The sequence below is a fragment of the Elephas maximus genome, chromosome 10, assembly GCF_024166365.1.
Source record: "Elephas maximus indicus isolate mEleMax1 chromosome 10, mEleMax1 primary haplotype, whole genome shotgun sequence".
NCBI classification, from domain to species: Eukaryota; Metazoa; Chordata; class Mammalia; order Proboscidea; family Elephantidae; genus Elephas; species Elephas maximus.
Genome location: NC_064828.1, coordinates 86,365,847 through 86,385,587, shown reverse-complemented (window position 1 = coordinate 86,385,587; position 19,741 = coordinate 86,365,847). Strand labels below are relative to the sequence as shown.

General features: G+C 43.9%; 1 protein-coding gene and 1 long non-coding RNA gene across 4 annotated transcripts; one reads left to right on the top strand and one right to left on the bottom strand.

Moving 5' to 3' along the window:
• Positions 1-263: 263 nt before the first annotated feature.
• Positions 264-19,327, bottom strand: ACOT6 (acyl-CoA thioesterase 6). Of its 2 annotated transcripts, none has more exons than XM_049898682.1 (3): positions 18,325-19,327; positions 14,316-14,518; positions 264-1,408 (listed from the first exon to the last, which is right to left on the bottom strand). In XM_049898682.1, exons 1-3 carry the CDS (start codon positions 18,779-18,781, stop codon positions 1,343-1,345), a joined length of 726 nt encoding a protein of 241 aa, XP_049754639.1. In that variant the 5' UTR covers positions 18,782-19,327; the 3' UTR covers positions 264-1,342. The 2 variants fall into 2 exon arrangements, with proteins under 2 accessions (XP_049754639.1, XP_049754638.1); XM_049898681.1 differs by lacking the exon at positions 264-1,408 and adding an exon at positions 6,673-7,293.
• LOC126084257 (uncharacterized) lies at positions 4,701-14,380 on the top strand. 2 transcript variants are annotated; one of them, XR_007519007.1, is made up of 5 exons: positions 4,701-4,780; positions 6,711-6,860; positions 7,958-8,139; positions 10,476-10,586; positions 14,298-14,380. It is a non-coding gene; the product is annotated as an uncharacterized LOC126084257 (long non-coding RNA). The 2 variants fall into 2 exon arrangements; XR_007519008.1 differs by lacking the exon at positions 7,958-8,139.
• Positions 19,328-19,741: the final 414 nt, after the last annotated feature.

The following is a 19,741-nucleotide window of genomic DNA, read 5'->3' as shown; positions in this document are numbered from 1 at the left end:
TAGATGCAAATGCAAAAACTCCCAAGATCTTCTAAGACTCTGTCTGAGCAAAAGCGTGATCTTTGAGCTGCTCACCTTCCAAAATGGGCACCTGCAGTACTGGATCCAGGGCTATGGACAAAAAAAGGGCTATAAGGGGGATCTATTCTATAGCTGGAAACCCTGGTAGTGTAGCGGGTAAGTGCTACGGCTGCTAACCAAAGGGTCGCAGTTTGAATCCGCCAAGTGCTCCTTAGAAACTCTGTGGGGCAGTTCTACTCTGTCCTATGGGGTTGCTATGAGTCGGAATCGACTCGCCGGCACTGGGTTTGGTTTTTGGTTTTATTCTATAGTTGGCATTAGGGTCGCTTAGAAAAGTGAAATTTATCCTCCCATGTTCTGTGAAGTGCTTCACAGCTATGTCAGCATAAACTGAGCTCTTCAATGCCTATCATCCTCTCCAACGATAAAAAGAAAATGGACATTGGCTTTTTCCAGGGGAATATGGCTTTCCTGATAGGCTGAATCCAAGGGGTCCACAGCACTTCTTTAACATTGTGAGCGCCTGAATTACTGGCTGAGACTTTGTCTAGGTTAAAAGGAAGCCCTGGCAGGATTAATCTACCACATGTAAGGGCAGTAGTTGTGTTAGAGACGCAGTCATGGATGCTCACAGGTGCAGCTATATTTGGGAGAAAGCTAGCCGTGGAAAATGCCAACTCTGTCCCTTTGCCTGAGCCAATCACCCCAATGTTTGGACCTTTGACCTGCAGATTAAAGAAAAAGAAGACAAATAAGGAGAGAGAAAAAGAAAGCATGATTGTCAATGGGGTCAGTAGTGTTTTATTTATTTATGAATTCAGTAAGTATTTGTTATAGATACCTTCTAACCCACTATTATCACTTTCTTTATGTACTCTGTTTTGGCCCTAATAAGTTCATTTATATTGCATTTCCCTTAGCCATTCCACTCACCTTTGAGTGACTTTACACAAATTTAGCTGCCTCCTCAAAGTAATCTAAATTTAAATCCTTCGTGATTGGAGGTAGATCTTCATAGCCAAAAAATGGCAAAGCCAGAGTAGCAAAGCCTCGACAAGCCAGAAGACTCATTTGAGATTCATTTAATCCTCCATCATCAAACATATCAATCAAACCAGGAAAAGGCCTATCTCCTATAAACCAGGAAAGGGGATTAACCTTGGGTTAGCTGACTGTCTGAGGCTGGGTTCTCTAGAGAAGCAAAACCAGTAAAATGTATAAATACATATATATACAGAGATTTATAACAAGGAATGGCTCACGCGGTTGTAGAGGCTGGAACATCCAGAGTCCGTGGGTCAGGACAGAGGCTGCTTCTGATTCACGTAGCCGCAGGGAATGGTGAACCCAAGACTGGCAGGTCAAGATCAGGGCTCTTGCTCATAGGCTGAGAAGATCAATGAATCCCAAGATCAGCAGGCAAGACCACAGGTAAGCTGCTAGCTCAAGTCCCACGTACTAGAGGTCAGAGGAACAGAAGCGAGCTGCAGAATCCAGAACAAGCAAAACCCCCAAGGCCTTGCCAGAATGCCTGCTCATATTTGATGTAGGCCACACACCTAAGGAAATTCCCTTTCAACTGATTGGCTACTCATAGCAGATCCCGTCATGGGGGTCATCACATATCAAATATCAACAGGGAAGTGACCGCAACATTATACAACTGCCAAAACACTGAGAATCACTGCCAAGCCAAGTTGACACACAATTTTAACCACCACACTGACAAAACACTGAATGAGCTATCATACCCAGCCAACATTTTCTAAATAAAAGTTTAATTGAATAATTCATCTTTTTTCTTTTTTAAATATTCACCTATTTTCTTTGAAAAGAAAACATCTGCTTTGGTTGAAGTAGGCACTTGTTTGGGCTATTTTGAAGCTGAAAATGTAAATATATTTCTATATTTTTTCCGTGAGGAATCACTGAGAAATGGAAAAAATTACGAAAAATTTCACCAAAGATGTGGAAAGTGTTTTGCTTTGAAGTATAAGTTTTGCTAAATCTAACAGTTCTGTAGGCTTTGAGTTATGAAAATATAATACATCATTTCAAAAAAGGACATCCAACTCTAAAGGGCCCTTGGACTTGTCAGTGAACTTTAAACTCAATCTGAGTTACCAAAATCAATAGTAAAGAAAGGTTAAACCATTTTAAAAGTCTAATAAAGGTATAACATAAAATGAACAATATGTGTGGAAAGGTAATAAAATGACAATGTAATATCTTCTCAATGTAGGTCTGTTACTTCTCTTTAAACACTCCTATTTGAGGTTGTATTATTCATTCACCATTCCACAAGAGAAGAACTTCTCAGTCAATTGTCTCCTCCTATTTTTCAGATATTTGCTTCTGTGTTATTCCAAAAGAAGTAAAAGTGTCAGATAAATCTGTAAGAGCAGAATTAAAAGCAAGAACATTAGAACAGAAACCAAATCAAGAGATCTAAAATTCCAGTGCCAGAGGTTTTTCTAAATTTTCAAATCCAGAAACAAGGTAGAGCACATCTAGCTACCAAAATGAAAGCTAAGGGTATACTTATCAAGACACTGATTTTCACAAGGTGATTTTCTTAGCATCAAGATATCTCAGCATATCTTGATATGCCTCTTTTTAAAATTAGATAATCTCAAACATTTCTGGATTCAAGAATAGTTCCAGAAAGCCTAAAGCAAACCATAAAAAGCTTTACAGACTCTCAAATCATGGTGTACTCTATTTAGTGTTATCAGTTCCATCATTTGGGGGAATACAGTTTTTCACTTACAGGCTTCAAAATACTTGATTACCACATTAAAATAGCTGAGAATTTCTTGTTTATTTTGTTGCAAGTCAGTAATGTAAACCCCGGTGTGGAAATCTGCAGGAGCCCTGTTGGTGCAGTGTTAAGCACTCAGCTGCTGACTGAGGTTGGCAGTTCAAACCCACCAGCTGCCCCGAGGGAAAAAGATGTGGCAGTCTGCTTCTTTAAGATTACAGCCTTGGAAACCCAACAGGGCAGTTCTATCTACACTGTGCTTTTGGGTCACTATGAGCTGGAATTGACTCCACAGCCACAGGTTTAGTTTTTTGGTTTATGGAAATCTGCTAGGATCTTATAGGCTATTTCAAAGAAAACGATTTCCCACGGGTACGAAAATGTTTTAAAAATCTCTCATTTAAAAGATTTTTAGTTATGCCTAAGGATCTTGGGGCGGGGGGCGGGGGGAGATGTGAATAGAGGCAATAAGGTCAGAGCCAGTCTAAGTTATTGTTGTTTTCATAAAAAATTTAATTATTTCACTCACTGGTTCATTCACTCAGCTTATGTTTATGGAGTTTCTAAAGGCCAGAACTTGTAGCTCAAAGAGTTTGACTCACACTCTGATTTTAGAGTCACCTAGCTTGTGTGATTTGGTGAAAACACGTCAGGCCTGAGTTTCCTCATTTATAAAATGTGTCAGTTGTTCTTTGATCTACAAAATGGGCTGCAAGTTTTTCTCATTATGGAGAATGGTTCCAAGATATTAGAGTATGTCATATAACAACAAAAAGCTCATCTTTACCCGAACATGAGGCCAGTATAAAGTCAACAATATAAAAGGACTTCAGTCAATTTTGGGGCTTAAACAGACACCAAAGACAGACATGTCTCCACTATTCTCATTTTTACAAAAAATGGTAATGGAAAAACTAAATCGACACAAAGCTCTGCCTAACAGAGATAGGCAAACAAACATTTAATGCTAAAAATCAACAGCAATGGTAATGCTTATCACACAAACATGCAGCGTGTACACACACATGGAATTTAGAGGGTGGGCAGCTGGCAGAAGAGTACCCAAGCAGATTAAATTCAGATCCTAGCCACCGCTTACAGGAAAGAATGTTCCATCTGATATCTGGGGGACAAAATAAAGGAATAAGGAGCTCACTTGGTATTCAGATGACAAATGAGCAAGCAAAGCAAGCCAGCTTTCACAAACCAGCCAGTCATTCCCTAAATCCACCGCAAGGCCCCCTGACGAAAAGGCTCATGCTTGCAGCGGAGTGCGGCGCAGCCCCGCGGTGGAGAAGCAGCGCTGCAGCTGGGCGGAGGCCGCCACCGGACACAGCAGCACTGCTGGCTGCCGCGATGCGTGGTGGACCGTCACCTCCACTTTGAGGCTTTTTTCATCAAGCCCCTTGGCATTTGGTGGAGGCAGGGGTCCTCCCAGCCCGCAGGCGTGAGGCTCCACAGGAACCCCCTGGGTTCCACACCCGTGAAGTCAGCCGCCCAGAGCCGGGCCCCTGGCCAACTCCAGCCCCTCGCCCCACGGCTGTCCGCCTCGTAGTGGGCCAGCGAGTGGAGCAGCGACCTCTGTAGCTGACAGCCGACGACCGCAGTGTCACCCGCTCCTCGGGGCCTAAGACCTCCACTTTGATATCCGGGAGCTCCTCGGCGGGCCCCGTCTGGGGTGTGGCGGTCAGGGTCACGGCCTTGTGGGAGAGAAAGGAATGATGTGGACAGCGATCTCCCGGGCTGGAGGGGGGCGCCGAGGTTCCGAGCGCGGCCCCGCCCACCCACCACGTGGTGCTAGGAGCCTTGCGGCTTTGTCAGGATGCAGCCTGGCGCCGGACAGACTGACGAGCAGCGCTCAGTGGCAGGGCGGGATCACATGCGGCGAGACCGGGCAGGCCCAGCAGGGAGGACCGGACCGGTCCGGGCAGGACCCGGAGGAGCAGGCAGGCAGGGCGTGGCCGGAAGGGACGTTGGCCGGCAGGGCGGATGGTGTCGGTGAGAGCAAGAGGGCCTCGGCAAGCAAAAGGATGGGTGAAGGGGCGACTTAGGAGGACCTAGTGTCTGTCGTAGCTTTGGAGATCCCCTGGGGGAACCGGCTGAGAAAGGCAGGAGTTCATCTCCAGCCTATCCCTCGATATATCGAGAATGAGAAGTTAATGATTTTAGACAGATAGTGCTGGCCGGTGGCCTTCGCTGAAATCCCTTATTGGCCACCAGGGGACGCTGTTCCCTAAACCTGTTTTAAGAACACTACGTGTTCCAGGCTCCTGAAAAATTCTATTTTTCTTCACTGAAATAATATGAAATAATCTTTGCCGAATTAAGAACTGCTGTCAGTTTTTTTTGTCAGAGTTTAAAAATTTCAGATGAGGCATTGAATAGAACTATAAAATGACAGGAATTGAGGGTGAAAACTAGTGGAGAGAAACTTCCCTGGTTTGAATGCCCACAAAGCCCTAAAACTAGCCTAAATGGACGGGTGAGAGGAAGGGAGGGTTGTGGTATGTTTTCCCACGAGTTTTGCTTTTTCATTGAGAAAGGTGCACTACAGGTTTATACACGTAGACGGAATCGCTATTGTCCTATGGCCTGGCACAAGTATTAAAAATGCAAATTTTTATATGCACAAAAAAGCTTAGAGTTCCACCAGTGTTCACTGAAGCATTACTAACAATAGCCAAAAGATGGAAACGACCTAAGTGTCCATCAACAGATGGATGGATAAACAAAATGTGGAATGTGTGTATGTATATATACACACACATATATGTGTGTATGTGTATATATGTATGTATAAAAATATATACATATATGTGTGTGTGTGTATATACATGTACTGGAGCCCTGGTGGCAAAATGGTTAAGAGCTACAGCAAGCTAAGGCTGCTAACCAAAAAAAGGTGGGCAGTTCGAATCCACCAGCTGCTCCTTGGAAACCCTATGGGGCAGTTCTACACTGTCCTATAGGGTCGCTATGAAATGGAATCGACTCCATGGCAACAGGTACAGGTATATATATGTAGGTATATACCCATATGTATACATATATATATACACCCAGGGACTCCTAAAGATGCTAAAGATGATTAAAATAGCATCAAGGGAGTCATCTTGGCTGGCAGGACTATATAGTGACTGGGAATCCATACAGATGGTAAACACAGAGGAAGTATATCAGTAGGTTCAAGACCCCCAATCTTCAGACTGAGGTTCAGGGACAAGTTGAGTACATATCCAGGGATGCGTATTGACAAGAATGAGGCAGAGTCCATTCCTTAAAGAACTAAAGTGGGCAGGCTCCCAAGGTTCAGACATGAACAGTTAAGACCCAAAGGGGATATCCCAGAAGGGATTCCAGAGCAATTCAAAAGCTCAGTCCTCAGAACTGGCACACAAGGCTGAAGCAAGGCCAGCAACTGAGTTGAGGGGGAAAAAAAAAGTTGCTGTTGAGTCAGTTTCAACTCATGGCAACCCCATGTATTACAGAGCAGAACTGCTCCACGGGGTTTTCTTGACTGTAATCTTTATAGAAGCATTTGTCTTTTGTTGGGTGGATTCAAACCACCAACCCAGACCAGTGCAAACTGTGTGCACCACCCAGGGATCTTGTGAGTTGGGCAAGCACTCCTTAATTTCTCTTGCTTAAGGTTAAGATTGGTCCTACAGATAAGATGAGGGTTAAACCTATACATTGAGTAAAACTTGGAGGTGATGGGAGTTGGAGTGGGGTGGGGGTGGCAGCAGTGAAGAAAGGTATATTGCAAAGGCTGAGAATCTGAGGACCTAACAAAGAAACTGAGATGGTTGTTTCACTACAAGAAGGTTCCTAGGTACCCTGGAAAACCCAACACATATTATATGAATTGAATTTTTATTAATAGTATCTGGTCCATGATTATAATGTTATATTTTGCTGTGCTTAACAGATTTTTTACCATCAAGATATTTATGGAAGAAGGTTTGAATTTGCTGCCAGGCATCCACCTGTGCTCTTGAGTGAGCCCTTGGCTCACCTCCAAAGAACATTGCTTGGCCCAAAAATCCATGCACTGAGGCAATATGAGGAGGAAAATAAGGTGGGTCAATATAATGACCAGCTCCTGGGTAGTAGATTATCTGAGGTCTGTCTTTCCCATGGGCTTGTAACCATTCAGAAGCTATATGAGCATATAATTCACTCTTCCAGTTACGATCATCATTGCCAACAATAAACAAGAAGGGCCCCTGGGCCTTTTCAAATGGAATGAGACTTTGGCGGTTAGGTTCTTCCAGTGGGTTATTCCAAGTATCCACATAATCCATAAGGCCTGACTCAGTGATTGTGTGTTTCCCTAGGTCATTGCCAAGACTAGGAATAGTCATATCCTTGTAATGTAGAGGAGTTATTGTATTGGCCACACAGGAGTTGATAAGTACAGTGGCTGTGATGCCCTTCAAGAAGGAGGCCATTGAAAGACACAGGTCACCTCCTTTGGAGAAGCCAAGAAGCCCAATGTTCAGGCCTTTCACCTGATAGAGAGAGAAAGAGAACATCCTAGCATTTATAAATGGAGGACATAAACAATGATTTTACATTTTCTAAGTAGTTCTCTCAAATGTCATTCACTTTCCTTATGTATCAATCCATAAAGTTCAGATATGTCTTCTAATAAACAAATCAATTAACTAATTGTAATTGATTTATACACAGGTCCTCCCCTAATATTTATGAGATCTGAGTCAAAAGTGTATACACAAAGGCCTATATACTCTACATCTAAATATTTTAAAGTTATAAATGAACAAACTGTCACAGATTGAATTATACCAAACCAAACCCAGTGCCGTCGAGTCGATTCCGACTCATAACGACCCTAAAGGACAGAGTAGAACTGCCCCATAGAGTTTCCAAGGAGTGCCTGGCGGATTCAAACTGCCGACCCTTTGGTTAGCAGCTGTAGCATTTAACCACTACGCCACCAGGGTTTCCGATTGAATTACACCCCCAAAAAATGTTGTATCAACTTGGTTAGGCCATGATTCCCAGTATTGTGTGGTTGTCCTCCATTTTGTGATTGCAATTTTATGTTAGGATTAGGGTAAGATTGTAACACCCTTACTAGGTCACATTTCTGATCCAATGTAAAGGGAGTTTCCCTGGGGTATGGCCTTGCACCACCTTTTATCTCTCAAGGGATAAAAGGAAAGTGAAGCAAACAGAGAGTTGGAGACCTCCTACCACCAAGAAAGCAGCACCAGGAGCAGAGCATTTCTGGACCTGGGGTCCCCGCGCCTGAGAAGCTCCTCAGCCAGCGGAAGATTGAGGACAAGGACATTCCTCCAGAGCTTACAAAGACAGAAAGCCTTCCCCTGGAGGTAACACCCTGAATTTGGACTTGTAACCTACTAGACTGTGAGAGAATAAGTTTCTCTTTGTTAAAGCCATCTACTTTTGATATTTCTGTTATAGCAGTATTAGATGAATAAGACGCTATTAAATAAAATATGTTATTCTCCTACCTTGATAAATATACCTTCATAACAGTTTAGAAGGGCTCAATTTTAAAATCTTGGAACTCCTTGGGATTCTGTACTGAAATGTGGCGGGGGTTGGGGGAAGAGCCAGCTCCTGGCCTCAGCCCCCTGTTCCTGGCCCACCCTCCTTCTTTTCCCATTCCTGGCTCCATTACGAACCTTGAGGTATCTTGAACACATCTGGGACATCCCAGCCTATACATTAAGGTTTATGGGTGTACACACTAATGAACCTAGGGAAGAGCCATAGTGCATAGAATCAGGCTCAGAGTGTTTAGGCAGAGAATTTAGGGGTCCCAGTCCGACGGGCCCAGGTGGGCACCATCCAGGTAGACATTTCCTTTGGCCCCTCCAACTCCTCACTCTGTGGGCAGGCATGCAGGCAAATAACAGCCAGAGTGTGCCCATCTAAAACAAAGGGTTTAGGGCAGGAGCCCCTCTTGCTTAGGTCTGAGGGCAGAATTAATAGTATACACTGGTATCTTATTTTTTCCAGGGTCTTATCTCTCCTAAATAAATCAATGCTCACAGCTCAGAAACATCTGTGTTTTAGCATCTTTGCTAAAAGAACAATCCTTGAATTCTAACAGACCATCTGTGAGACCGTGAAGAACAGCTTATTCTATAACATGAATATTTAGGTATCTTTAAGTCTAGATAATAGAGAAAAGTACGTATCATTTCAATTAAAATCATACCAAGATATCTTAATTAATTAGTTTATTTTTCTACTATTAGATAAGGTGCTCAGCATACAGACTGAATAGGTATGGTGAAAGAATACAACCCTAACATACAACTTTCCTGACTTTAAACCATGCAGTATCTCCTTTTTCTGTTCAAACAACTGCCTCTTGATCTATGTACAGGTTCCTCGTGAGCACAATTAAGTGTCCTGGAATTCCCATTGTATATTTTCACCATACTTATTCAATCTGTATACTGAGCAAAAAATCCGAGAAGCTGGACTATGTGAAGAACGCAGCATCAGGATTGAAGGAAGACTTATTAACAACCTGCATTATGCAGATGACACAACCTTGCTTGGTCAAAGTGAAATGGACTTGAAGCACTTACTGATGAAGATCAAAGACTACAGCTTTCACTATGGATTACACCTCAACATAAAGAAAACAAAAACCCTCACAACTGGACCAATAGGCAACATCATGATAAACGAAGAAAGGATTGAAGTTGTCAATGATTTCATTTTACTTGGATCCACAATCAACGTCCATGGAAGCAGCAGTCAGGAAATCAAATAACCCACTGCATTGGGCAAATCTGCAGCAAATGACCTCTTTAAAGTGTTAAAAAGCAAAAATGTCACTTTGAGGACTAAGGTATGCCTGACCCAAGCCATGGTGTTTTCAATTGCTTCATATGCATGCAAAAGCTGGGCAATGAATAAGGAAGAACAAACAAGAACTGACACCTTTGAATTATGGTGTTGGCAAAGAATATTGAATGTATCATAGACTGCCAAAAGAATGAACAAATTTGTCTTGGAAGAAGTCCGGCCAGAATGCTCCTTAGAAGCAAGGGTAGCGAGACTGCGTCTCACATACTTCGGACATGTTATGAGGAGGGACCAGTCCCTGGAGAAGGTTATCATGCTTGGTAAAACAGACAGTCATCAAAAGAGAGGTTAGAACCTCAATGAGATGGATTAACACAGTGGCTGCAACCATGGGCTCAGGCATAACAACTATCATGAGGATGGCACAGGACTGGGCAGTATTTAGTTCAACGGCACCTAACAACAACAACAGCATGAAATAAGGATTTTTCCTACAAAATCACGCCATCATCACACTTAACAAAATTAATGATGATTCCTTAATATCATCAAATACCCTGTCCCTAGTCAAATGTCACCAATTGTCTCAAAAATGCCTTTAAAAAAAGATTTATTGTGCTTTAGGTGAAAGTGTACAGCAAGAATTCACTTCCCATTCAAAAATTTATACACAAATTGTTTTGTGACATTAGTTGTAATCCCCGTGATGTGACAGCACTCTCCCCCTTTCCATCCTGGGTTCCCGATGTTCATTCATCCAGTTTTCCTGTCTCTTCCTGCTTTGTCTTGCTTTTGAGCTGGAGTTGCACGTTTGGTTTTGTATATTTGAATGAACTAAGAAGCATGTTCCTTATAGGTGTTACTGTTTGTTTTATAGACCTGTCTAATTTTTGTCTGAAAAGTGGACTCCATGAGTGGCTTCAGTTCCAAGTTAGCAGGGTGTCCAGGGACCATAGTCTTCGGGGTTTTTCCAGTCTCTGTCAGACCGGTAAGTCTGGTCTTTTTTTGTGCATTTGAATTTTGTTCTACATTTTTCTCCTGCTCTGTCCAGGCCTCTCTATTGTGATCCCTGTCAGAGCGGTTGGTGGTTGTATCCAGGCACCATCTAGTTCTTCTAGTCTCTGGCTGGTGGAGGCTGTGGTTCATGTGGTCCTTTAGTCCTTTGAGCTAGTATTTTCCTTGTGTCTTTCGTTTTCTTCATTCTCCTCTGCCTCCGGATGGGATTGGACCAACAGATGTGTCTTAGACGACTGCTCGCAAGCTTTAAGACCCCAGACACTACTCACTAAAGTGGGATGTAGACCATTTTCTTTATGAACTATGTTATGCTAATTGACCTAGACAATCTCCTAAGACAATGGTCCCTAGCTCTCAGCCCCAGCAACTGGGTCCCTCAAAGTGTTTGGATGTGTTTAGGAAGCTTCTATGACTTTGCCTTAGTCAAGTTGTGCTGACTTCCCCTATATTGTATGTTGTCTTCCCCTTCACCAAAGTTGACACTTGTCTACTATCTAGTTAGTGATTTCCCTTCCCCATCCCTCCCCGCCCCTATAACCATCAAAGTTTTTTTTTGATGTATGTAAACCTTTTCATGAGGTTTTATAATAGTGGTCTCATACAGCATTTGTGTATGACTTACTTCATTCAGCATAATGCCCTCCAGATTAATCCATGTTGTATGATGTTTCTTGGATTCATCACTGTTCTTTACCATTGCATAGTATTCCATTGTGTGTATGTACCATAATTTGTTTATTCATTCATCTGTTAGTGGGCACTTAGGTTGTTTCCATCATCTTGCTATTGTGAACAATGCTGCAATGAACATGCGTGTGCATATGTCTATTTGTGTGACAGCTCTTATTTCTCTAGGGTATATTCCTAGGAGTGGGATTGCTTGATCATATGGTATTTCTGTTTCCAGCTTTTTAAGGAGGCGCCATATCATTTTCCGTAGTGGTTTTACCATTTTTACATTCCCACCAGCAGTGCATAAGTATTCCAATCTCCCTGCAACCTCGCCAACATTAATTATTTTGGTTTTTTTTTTTTTTTTTTTGATTAGTGCCAGTATTGTCAGGGTGAGATGGTATCTCATCGTAATTCCCATGTGCATTTCTCTAATGGCTAATGATCGTGAGCATTTCTTCCTGTGTCTGTTAGCTGCCTGAGTGTCTTCTTTGGTGAAGTCTCTGTTCATATCCTTTGCCCATTTTTTGATTGGATTATTTGTGTTTTTATTGTTGAGGTTGTTGTTGTGCTTGTTAGGTGCCATCAAGTCAGTTCCGACTCATAGCGACCCTATGCACAACGGAACAAAACACTGCCCGGTCCTGAGCCATCCTTACAATCGTTGTTATGCTTCAGCTCATTGTTGCTGCCACTGTGTGAATCCACCTCGTTGAGGGTCTTCCTCTTTTCTGCTGACCCTGTACTTTGCCAAGCATGATGTCCTTCTCCAGGGACTGATCCCTCCTGACAACATGTCCAAAGTATGTAAGACGCAGTCTTGCCATCCTTGCCTCTAAGGAGCATTCTGGCTGTACTTCTTCTAAGAAAGATTTATTCGTTCTTTTGGCAATCCATGGTATATTCAATATTCTCCGCCAACACCACAATTCAAAGGCTTCAATTCTTCTTCGGTCTTCCTTATTCATTGTCCAGCTTTCACATGCATATGATGCGATTGAAAATACCATGGCTTGGGTCAGCTGCACCTTAGTCTTCAAGGTGATATCTTTGCTCTTCAACACTTTAAAGAGGTCCTTTGCAGCAGATTTGCCCAATGCAATGCATCTTTTGATTTCTTGACTGCTGCTTCCAGGGCTGTTGATTGTGGATCCAAGTAAAACGAAATCATTGACAACTTCAATCTTTTCTCTGTTCATCATGATGTTGCTCATTGGTCCAGTTGTGAGGGTTTTTGTTTTCTTTATGTTGAGGTGCAATCCACACTGAAGGCTGTGGTCTGTGATCTTCATCAGTAAGTGCTTCAAGTCCTCTTCACTTTGAGCAAGCAAGGTTGTGTCATCTGCATAATGAATGCAGGTTGTTAATGAATCTTCCTCCAATCCTGATGCCCCATTCTTCTTCATATTGTCCAGCTTCTCGTATTATTTCTTCAGCATACAGATTGAATAGGTATGGTGAAAGAATACAACCCTGATGCACACCTTTCCTGACTTTAAAACAATCAGTATCCCCTTGTTCTGTCCAAACAACTGCCTCTTGATCTATGTAAAGGTTCCTCATGAGAACAACTAAGTGTTCTGGAACTCTCATTCTTTGCAATGTTATCCATAATTTGTTATGGTCCACACAGTCAAATGCCTTTGCATAGTCAATAAAACACAGGTAAACACCCTTCTGGTATTCTCTGCTTTCAGCCAGGATCCATCTGACATCAGTAATGATATCCCTGGTTCCACGTCCTCTCCTGAAACCAGCCTGAATTTCTGGCAGTTCCCTGTCTGCGGCCGCTTTTGAATGATCTTCAGCAAAATTTTGCTTATGTGTGATATTGTTCTATAATTTCCACATTTGGTTGGATCACCTTTCTTGAGGATAGGCATAAATATGGATCTCTTCCAGTCAGTTGGGCAGGAAGCTGTCTTCCATATTTCTTCGCAGAGACGAGTGAGCACCTCCAGTGATGCATCTGTTTGTTGAAACATCTCAATTGATATTCCATCAATTCCTGGAGCCTTGTCCTTCACCAATGCCTTCAGAGCAGCTTGGACTTCTTCCTTCAGTACCATCTATTCGTGATCATATGCTACCTCTTGAAATGGTTGAACATCGACTGATACTATATCTGACAATGTTCCGCTGCTATTCATAAGGTTTTCACTGGCTAATGCTTTTCAGAAGCAGACTGCCGGGTCCTTCTTCCTAGTCTGTCTTAGTCTGGAAGTTCAGCTGAAACCTGTCCTCCGTGGGTGACCCTGCTGGTATCTGAATACTGGTGGCATAGCTTCCAGCATCACAGCAACACACAAGCCCCCACAGTACGACAAACTGACAGACACGTGAGGGAGTTGTTGAGGTACTGAAGTATTTTGTAGGTTTTAAAGATTAGACCCTTGTCAGGTATATCGTAGCCAGAAATTTTTTCCCAGCCTGCATGTTCTCTTTTTACTCTTTTTGTGAAGTCTTTTGATGTGCGTAAGTATTTAATTTTTAGAAGCTCCCAGTTATCAAGTTTATCTCCTGATGTTTGTGCATTGTTAGCTATGGTTTCTATTATATTTATGCTATGTATTAGGGCCCCTAGCGCTGTCCCTATTTTTTCTTCCATGATCTTTATCGTTCTAGGTTTTATTCAAACATGTCTTTTTATAGTCAAACCCTTCCCTCTACACATATACGTTAATCTTATAAATCAGAAAATTGAACCCCAGAGAAGGCAAATGTCTTATTCAGGATCGTAAGGCTATACTTGGTGGTAGATGCTGAACCAGAATTCATTACTATCTCTTCAGTCCAGTGCTGTTTGAATTATGGTCAGGAGTTACGAAGGGAACTAAGCCATCAAGTTTTAAGGGATTAGGGAAACTGATGGAAATGGAAATAATAATCCTAGTAAGCTCTGAAGGAGCCTTTGTGTCTCACAGCATACTTTCAGCCCTAGGTTTCCTGGTGGGGTGTTTGAATCCAGCCCTGAGTCCTCTCTACCTCTTCTCCTTCTTTCTGCATTTAGGCAAGCACCAGAACTCACCTTCGGATGCTGCAGCATGAAGTCCACAGCCTCTTCAAAATACTCCAGGTGCACATCATTCAAATATTCAGGAAGGTCTTCAAATCTGAAATAAGCCAGAGCAAGCACAGCAAAACCATGTCCACTTAGGAGGCTGGCCCTGTATTCACAAAGGCCACCACCACCTCCAAAGAGATCGATGACTCCAGGGAAGGGCCCCATGCCTAGAGAACAGCACAAAGTAAAAATGATAAGGAGCCTTAGATTCTCAAAAGACATTCTTAGGTTCCAGATTTTGAGAGTCAGCCAAGAGAAGTTTTTGAGGCCAGAGAGGTTGCAGGGGTGGTGTGGGAGCTGAGGGAAGGAAGACCCTTGTTACTGTACTTTAAAAAAAAAAACCTGTGGGGAAGAAATGGGGGGACACAAAATACCTAATTTCTCCAGAATTTTTCAAATGTTTTCACAAAACAAACATAGTAACACAAGGAAACCTAGTTAGAAATAACATGAGATGTACATTTTCCACTAACAATTTTTCTAAAAAAAAAAAAATCTGTTTAAGAATGCTTCAAAAGCTATAAAATGCTGTACCTACATAGAGGACTTTTAGAATATACTCCTCACCTCGTCACACTCTCTGCTCCAGCCTTTAAAGAACTCCAACCTGAGACATGCTCAGTTCTTTCTGGCCCTTGAATATTGGTATACCCTGTTCCCTTTGCCTAGCATTCTCTTCTCTTCTCCTCATCATCTCTTTCTACCTGGCTGACTCCTCAGTCTTCAAATCTAAATTTAGATTTCCTTTCCTATAGGAAGCCTTTCCTGATCTCAGGGCTAAGTTAAACCAGAAAAATATTAGCTGCCTTTGACTTGACTCCGACTCATATCAACCCTACGTGTCATAGTAGAACTGCATTCCAACCATTTGCACTACCCAAGGAACCCTGGTGGTGCAACGGTCAAGAGCTTGGCTACTAACTGAAAGGTCATAGTGTAAACCCACCAGCCGATCTGTGGGAGAAGAGACCTGGCGATCTGCTCCTGTAAAGATTTATAGCCTATGAAGCTCTATGGGGGCAGTTCTACTTTGTCCTATACCGCTGCTATGAATTGGAATCAACTCCATGGCACCCAGCACCAATATGGGACTCTGAGAGCTAAGTTAGATAATCTTTTTATATGTTCCCACCAGCACCCTGTGCGTGTACTTCCACTGTCATAGCATTTACCTCATTGTATTATAGGTGAAAGTGTAGTTGTCTATAACCTCTATTAGACTGTAAGTACAATAAGGTCCATGTCCAACTTCGTTGTTTGTATCCCAGTACTTAGCATAGTCCTTGACTCAACACATATTTGCTGAATGACTGAAACCTTCCATATTATTTACAAAAGCCTTTGAGACAGAAAACAATAAATTTTAATTGGGCCACACAGGACAATTCATTGAACAATGAATAAGGAAGACCGAAGAAGAACTGATATCTTTGAATTTTGGTGTTGCAAAGAATATTGAATATACTATGGACTGCCAGAAGAATGACCATATTTGTCCTGGAGGTAGGACAGCGAGAACGCTCCTTAGAAGCAAGGATGATAAGACTTCGTCTCATGTACTTTGGACATGTTATCAAGAGGGACCAGTCCCTGGAGGACGACATCATGTTTGGTAAGGCAGAGGGTCACTGAAAAAGAGGAAGACCCTCAGCAAGATGGATTGATACAGTGGCTGCAATAATGGGCTGAAGCATAACTAATTGTGAAGATGGCGCAGGGCCGGGCAGTGATTTGTTCTGTTGTATATAAGGTCGCGATGAGTCAGAACTGACTCGATGGCACCTAACAACAACAACATAGTAGACGCTAAAATAGTTAACGCTAGATTGACTGGAATATCAGATACCATAACTGGGGCTGAGAGGTTTTTCGTGAGTATGTGTGTTTTATGAAAGTTACTAAAAGATCCTTGTTGAATCAGCCAGTATGATTACTGAGCTCCTGCTGTGTCCCTGTCATTCTGCAAGCCTCTAGGGATAGAGAGGCGTAAGACCATGGGTCTTGCTTTCGGAATGCTTTTACCTAGCAAGCACCCTGTTTTTACTTAGACTAGGTTTTCTCAACCCTCAACACTATAGACATTTGGAGCAAGATTTCTTTGTTATAAGGGTCATTGGGTCCTGTGCCTTGTGGGATGTTTAGCAGCTTCTAGTGGCTTCGGTCTAGAGGAGCCCTTGTGGCGCAGTGGTTAAGTGCTCAGCTGCTAACTGAAAGGTCAGAGGTTTGAACCCACCAGCTCCATGGGAGAAAGATGTGGCATTCTGCTTCCGTAACGATTAAAGCCTTGGAACCTCTCTGGGGCACAATTCTACTCTGTCCTGTAGGGTTGCTATGAGTCGGAATTGACCTGATGGCATCCAAGAACAAGTGGCTCCTAGCCACTAAACGCCAATAGCAAACCCCTCCCCACCCCAGTTGTTACCACCAAAAACGTCTCTAGACATTGGGGGAAGGCACAAAATCACCTCAGGTTGAGATCCACTGACTAAGATTGTTTATGATAAGGGGAGGGAACTGTCAGGGAGGTTTTTTCTTTGTTTTGTCTTTTAAATATTATGGAGCACTAATGGACTCAAAAGGAACCCTGGTGGCACAAGGGATAAGCACTTGGCTGCTAACTGAAAGGTTGGTGGTTTGAACCTACCAACTGCTCTGCAGGGGAAAGATTTGGCAGTTGGCTTCCCTAAAGATTTACAGCCTTGGAAACCCTATGGGGCAGGGCAGTTCTACTCCATCCTAAAGGGTCGCTATTGAGACAGTGAGACAGGATTGAGACAGTGAGACAGGACTAGGCTGGAGCAGGGCTGGTTGACACCCCTCCCCCACCACATACACACAGGCCAGAGGGAGGGGGTGAGAAAGGTCAAGCAGGACAGAGAGTGGAATAAACAACCTGCCCTATTGGCACTGGTTCAACTATAACCCACCTCCTGGCGATTAGAACAGAACACATAGGCTCTGTGGGGCAAAATGTTCCAGCTGTGGGGTGGAACGAACTGAAATGTTCTAAGATGCTGCAAATAAACTATTAACATAGATCTTGCAGGACTCCACAGGGGCAGAGTGTGTGCAAAAGAAGCAAGAGTGACCACTGTTTGACCTTCCTGTGCCCACCGAAGGGGGCAATGTGACAAAGGGAACCGGTGTGCCTGCCTCACATCCCATAATGAGTTATGTCAAGGGGAACCAAAGGACATCCATCTTGAAGAAATCCTGCGTGTAAACCTATGCTTGCATAACCTAACTCCTTCTCAGAAATCTCTGCCCTTCCCCCCCTGAGAACCTCATGAATAAACATCAAGACCCCTCTTGTTGAAACCCTTAATTACTTGGCTCTTAGGCAAACAAGGGAGACAGTCTTTCTGAAGGTTCTAGCCCTTACTGTCTCCTTTTGTTAGCTGCTGGCAAAATAAATTTGCTTATGTGACTCCAAGCTGCCTTAATAGCTTCATTCAGGAGCAGGAATCCGGTTGGGTTCAGCCGAAGAGGGGCCCTCGGTAACACCATGAGTTGGAATCGTCTCTATGGTAACGGGCTTTCGGTTTTTTAACGGACTCAAACATGCCAACAATCATAAAGATGTCACAGGACCCGGCAACGTTTTGTTCTATTATACATAGGGTCGCCATGAGTTGGGGCCAACTCCATGGCAACTAACAACGACCTCTGTCTGTGGGTTGTAGGCTCCTTAGAAGTATGATGTGAAAGGAGGCTGCAAATCACGCTTGCGGACAGGCAGAACCAACTGTTTAACTAGGTACCTGAAACAGCCTCATGGCTGGTACATAGTGGGCACTGAGTAAATACATGTCGAATGTACTATTGAGGAGGTGACAGCACCTCCAGCGAGAGCTGCGAGGACGAGCTTGGGGAAGTGTCACAACTGGTAGTCTCCTTATCAGACAGGGGGGCCGCTGCGAGTCTGGGGACGCGACCCGGCTCTGCAGAACAGCCTGGGAAACGAGTTGCTCACCTGGAGGCAAGAAGAGCGTGGCGCGCACCCGGCCCGCGCGCACCGGCTCCCTGCGTACCCCAGGCCGCAGGAAGTAGCGCTCGTGCACCGCCCGGCCCAGGACCTTTTGTGGCTCGGGCTCGTGGCCCTCGAGCACCTCCAGCTCCACCGCGAAGGGCGTCTGCACGTCCCGCTTCACCAGCCGCAGCAAGGGCTTCTCAGGCTCCAGGGCCCAGATGAGCCCCATGGGCTCGAGGCCCACGAAGCTGCCGCCCAGCGTGGGCGCGCGCGCCAGGTCCAGCTCGCCGCCGCCGTCTGCGCAGTAGCGCGCGTGGGCCTGGAAGAGCGCGCCCTTCTCGTCGCGCAGGGACGCGCGCAGCGTGACCTTCTGCCCCGGGGCCAGCCCACGCACCACGATGTTCGCGGGCTCGTCCCAGGAGCAGCGGCCCGCGGGCTCCAGGATCACAGTCGCCGCCATTCTGGTCGAGGGCGAAAAGTGGCGGTGGCTTGACGGAGTCACGGGCCAGTACTAGCGACTTTCCACCTCTCTGGGAAGCAGGCCGTTCACATTACCCATTGGTTGACCAAGGGGACAGGCTCTAAGCCTATGCTTGAGGCCTTGTGGAGAGTTTGTGTAAATCCACCAATGACCTGAATGGAGGAAAAATTATCAGCTAAAGTAGGAGTTAATTACTAATCTTGCAATCCAGTGTGATGACTGTTGTCAAGATACAGGTACAAAGTCAGCCAAGAGCTAAGAGATTGGAAGACATACTGGCTACTCCAGGAACCTGGATTTTTAAAACGCATTCTAGGTGGTTGTAATTCAAGTGGTAAGTGGAGAAACATGGCCCTAATCCTATCCTTACCACTTGGTCGCTCACTCATCAAGCCCTAATTCCTAGAGCAGTGGTTTCTACAGAGCTTCCAGAGCAAATTGATGTTTGTGGAGTCAGACCTAGCTGGGCTCCAGCCTGACCCTGATGTTTAACATCTCTGTGATCTTTAACAGGGCCCATAATTAAGCTTCTGAATTCAGCTTCCTTAAAAAAAAAAAAAAAAACTTCTTTTTTAATATGTAAAAGGCTTATTGTGATGACTAACTGAGCTAATATGCTAAAAAGTCTGCACTAACACGCCTGTAGTATGTACTTAGTAAAAGTTTTCTACCTCAACCCAAGCTCACAAATCTAGTCCCTGGCAACGTGGGTATTAGGTTGCCTCAGCCAGAGTTTTGACAGGAAACAAGATCATGGTCAAACTAGGTCATTTGAAGAATGACTATTTGCAAAGGCATTAAAAACAAAACAAAACAAAAAAAGCCACTGCCATCAAGTCCATTCAGACTCAGCGACTCTATAGGACAGAGTAGAACTGCCCCATAGAGTTTCCAAGGAGCACCTGGTGCATTCTAACTGCTGACCTCTTGATTACCAGC

Coding starts and splice junctions, on each gene's coding strand:
- ACOT6 (XM_049898681.1), bottom strand. CDS start 18,781: ATGGCGGCGACTGTGATCCTGGAGCCCGCGGGCCGCTGCTCCTGGGAC. Junction 14,519..18,324: donor CACGCTCTTCTTGCCTCCAG/GTGAGCAACTCG, acceptor GCTGTTCTCTAG/GCATGGGGCCCTTCCCTGGA. Junction 7,294..14,315: donor TCATGCTGCAGCATCCGAAG/GTGAGTTCTGGT, acceptor TCTCTCTATCAG/GTGAAAGGCCTGAACATTGG.